The sequence below is a fragment of the Poromitra crassiceps genome (genome assembly GCF_964638095.1).
Source record: "Poromitra crassiceps genome assembly, chromosome: 15".
NCBI lineage: Eukaryota > Metazoa > Chordata > Actinopteri > Beryciformes > Melamphaidae > Poromitra > Poromitra crassiceps.
This window is the reverse complement of record NC_139634.1, coordinates 4,749,801-4,753,047: the sequence shown is the minus strand read 5'-3', so window position 1 is coordinate 4,753,047 and position 3,247 is coordinate 4,749,801. Positions and strand designations below refer to the sequence as shown.

Below are 3,247 nucleotides of genomic sequence, written 5' to 3'. Positions count from 1 at the left end.
GCTCTGGACTAAAACTATTGACTGCTGTTTGGGTTTTTCTACTCTTCCTTCCTGCATCTTCTGCTAATGGTCTGGCTTTACTACCTTTACTACTTTACTCTCGCACGGTGTGGAACCACACACACATACATGCATGTACAAACAAATAAACAAACAAACATTTGCAGTATACATATGCAGATGAAAGCATGTACCACATGTATCACACATGTATCACATGTATCACACATGTATCACATGTATCACATGTACCAGTGCACATTTCAGCACAAAGACACAAACACATATCACACTCACCCCACCCTCCCGGCCGCGCCCAGTCTCAGCTTTCTCTTCTCTCCTCCACAGGCCAACGTTGTCATGGAGACCGCTCTGTGTTCTGTCGCATGGATGTGCTGAAGCGCTACTGCCATCTGCCGGGCTACCAGCGCATCTGCTGCAAGTCCTGCAGCAACGTCACCATCACAGACCCTCTACCCACCTCCGGCTCTGAACCCATCCGCTCCACCCAGAGCAAAGTCACCATCACAGACCCTCTACCCACCTCCGGCTCTGACCCCATCCGCTCCACCCAGAGCAAAGTCACCATCACAGACCCTCTACCCACCTCCGGCTCCGACCCCATCCGCTCCACCCAGCCTGCTGTCACAACCCATCCACCCTCCAGCAGCAGTCTCAGCTCTGGCTTCACCACCACCCAGCCCACCACAGCCATCATCACTGCCATTGTTCCAGATTCTGCCACCGATCCCTGGACCAGCACTCATCCACCTGCTTCCACCACCCCTGTACCTCCCTCCACCCCTGCCTACATCTGGATTACCACTCAGCCACTGGCCTCCACCAGTGCTCCATCCATCTCTACTACCTTTTCCTTGGTAACCGCCCCAGTTACCACCAGCAAACCCAGTCTTACCGCTCATCCCCTGCCTCTGCCTCCCCCAAACACAGCAAAAGAGAGCACAGACCTACAAGTACAAAACATTACAAATACTCAAAACACCACAGACCCTCAGGCAAACAAGCCCAAGCCAAAGAAGGATATTCCGCCAAAGAAAAACCCTAAAAAAGTGATTCCACCAAAAACCAATCCAAAAAAGACTAGTCCTAAAAAGACTACTCCAGTCAAAAAGACTGATCCTCCTAAAAAGACTACTGCAGGAGAAAAGACTACTCCCAAAAAGACTATTCCAGTCAAAAAGACTGATCCTCCTAAAAAGACTACTGCAGGAGAAAAGACTACTCCCAAAACGACTATTCCAGTCAAAAAGACTGATCCTCCTAAAAAGACTACTCCCAAAAAGACTAGTCCAGTAAAAAAGACCGATCCTCCCAAAAAGACCACTCCCACAAAGACTAGTTCAGTGAAAAAGACTGATCCTCCCAAAAAGACGACCCCAGCAAAGACTATTCCTAAAAAGACAACTCCCAGAAAGGATATTTCACCAAAAGCCAGTCCCAAAAAGAATGCAGAGCCAAAAACCAAACTTACAAAAAACACTCAACCAAAGAGCAATCCGAGAAAGAAGACAAACGCAGCACCCGAAGATCCCACAAACACAAAGATGAACCAGAGAAAGACACATCCAAAAAAGAAAGGTCTTACAGCAACGCCCTCATACTACACCACAGTCCCCACTCACCCTTCTATCACTGTCTCTCCTCGCACTAGCATATACACTACAACTCCCAGCATACCTTTCCCCGAGCCACGAGTCAATGTCACGTATATCACCAATGACAGAGACACTACCGATGAAACTCCACCGTGGTTCGATGACAGCGCAGACGCTGGACCCACAACCCCCAGCACATACACCTTTGATGATGTCATAACACCTGCCGGAACCATTTACTTTGATGACGTCACGATGCCCAGCAGCGGCGATGCCATGGTAACCAGTGGGGCCATTCTCAGTGGTGATGACATCACAACGTCTTACGGCGACGTAGCAGTGACCAGCGGGACCGTGGTGCTGGATGACGACCTTGTGATTCCTACCATCATCAGTGACGACATGACGGATCTCACCTCCTCCCCCTGGCTGGACCTGCCGGAGTACATCCCCGTGAGCGTCACCATTCCCATTACAACCTCAGAGCCGACCACTGCCCCGCCTCCTCCAACTACCATCGCCACGACAACAGAAGTACCAGTCCTCATGAGCACCACCTCAACGCTGAGGCCTCCGAGCGGAGCGGACGACACCAACGAGGACAACTCCGTCGACGTCCCGTACAACAGGGTCGTGGGCGTAGACAACGACATCTCCCACAACAACCTGATCCCCAGGCGCCGGGTGAACCTCCGGGAGAGGACCAGGAACAAACGCATTCAGGAGCTTCTGCAGGAGAAGCGGAACTTTCTCCTCAGGATGAAGAGAGGCCAGGCAGCATGAGAGGCCGCGCCTTCTCCTTTCTCTTATAGAGATGAACGTCTTCTTAATAGACTCGTTTAAACCCTGTTTAAACCCCTTTGAGCTGCCATGATGCTTTCTTTCAGCCTTTTCCGGAAAAACACAGCTCTCAGATCAGTAAGATGGATATCAGGACTCTTACAGAGAGGGAAACTCATGGCCAAATGTTTGTACAGTTGCTTTTGATAAAGAAAGCGCCTTTTAGAGGACAGACTGTAAAACGGTTGCAGATTTGAAGAAAATCGTCTTGCCTGTGCAAGCACGATAGCGATATCAGATGTGATGAAAACCATACATCCAATTTGACCAGCACTTTACAAAGCTAAGCTTTTATCCCTCCAAGCCACCCTCAATCATGGTTGAGAATGTGGGGCATATACAACAATGATGATTTAATTTGATATTAGACGTATACAACAGATAAAGATCAAACTTAATGGAAATGTTATTATCCCGATCAGCACTTATAGATCAACAAAATCTATCATCTAAAATACACAAGCCCACCGAATATGATATCACTGCCCAGGACTGCAGCTCATTCCCCCAGGCAGATATGAATAGTTGAATACCTTTCAGCCCCCTAATAACAGATAGGACAAGCTGGACATGTGTATGTCTCCCTCTAGTGGCCAGTGTTCTGAATCAGGACACTCTACAATGCCTCTTGGAGGTTCAGAGGTCTGAAAGCAAGATGGCAATGCCATGAAATCAAAATGCCAAAGTTTCCTTTGGTTGTAATTGAACTCTGGAAGCGTAAACTGCTCGGACTGCGTTGCCTTGTCCAAAGCAATCTTCTGTCCGTCGTCTCTCAGACTGCTGAGGGACAT

General features: G+C 48.8%; 1 protein-coding gene across 1 annotated transcript in view; it reads left to right on the top strand.

The window, feature by feature from the left end:
* LOC310790825 (A disintegrin and metalloproteinase with thrombospondin motifs 2) overlaps nucleotides 1-2,514 on the top strand; it is a gene marked incomplete at its 5' end in the record, with an annotated part of 38,757 nt that extends 36,243 nt beyond the window's left edge. The window contains one exon of the mRNA XM_083652534.1: nucleotides 349-2,514. Within this exon, the coding sequence (XP_083508660.1) occupies nucleotides 349-2,399 (2,051 nt within the window). The 3' untranslated portion in view covers nucleotides 2,400-2,514. The remainder of the gene's footprint in view (nucleotides 1-348) is intronic.
* Nucleotides 2,515-3,247: the final 733 nt, after the last annotated feature.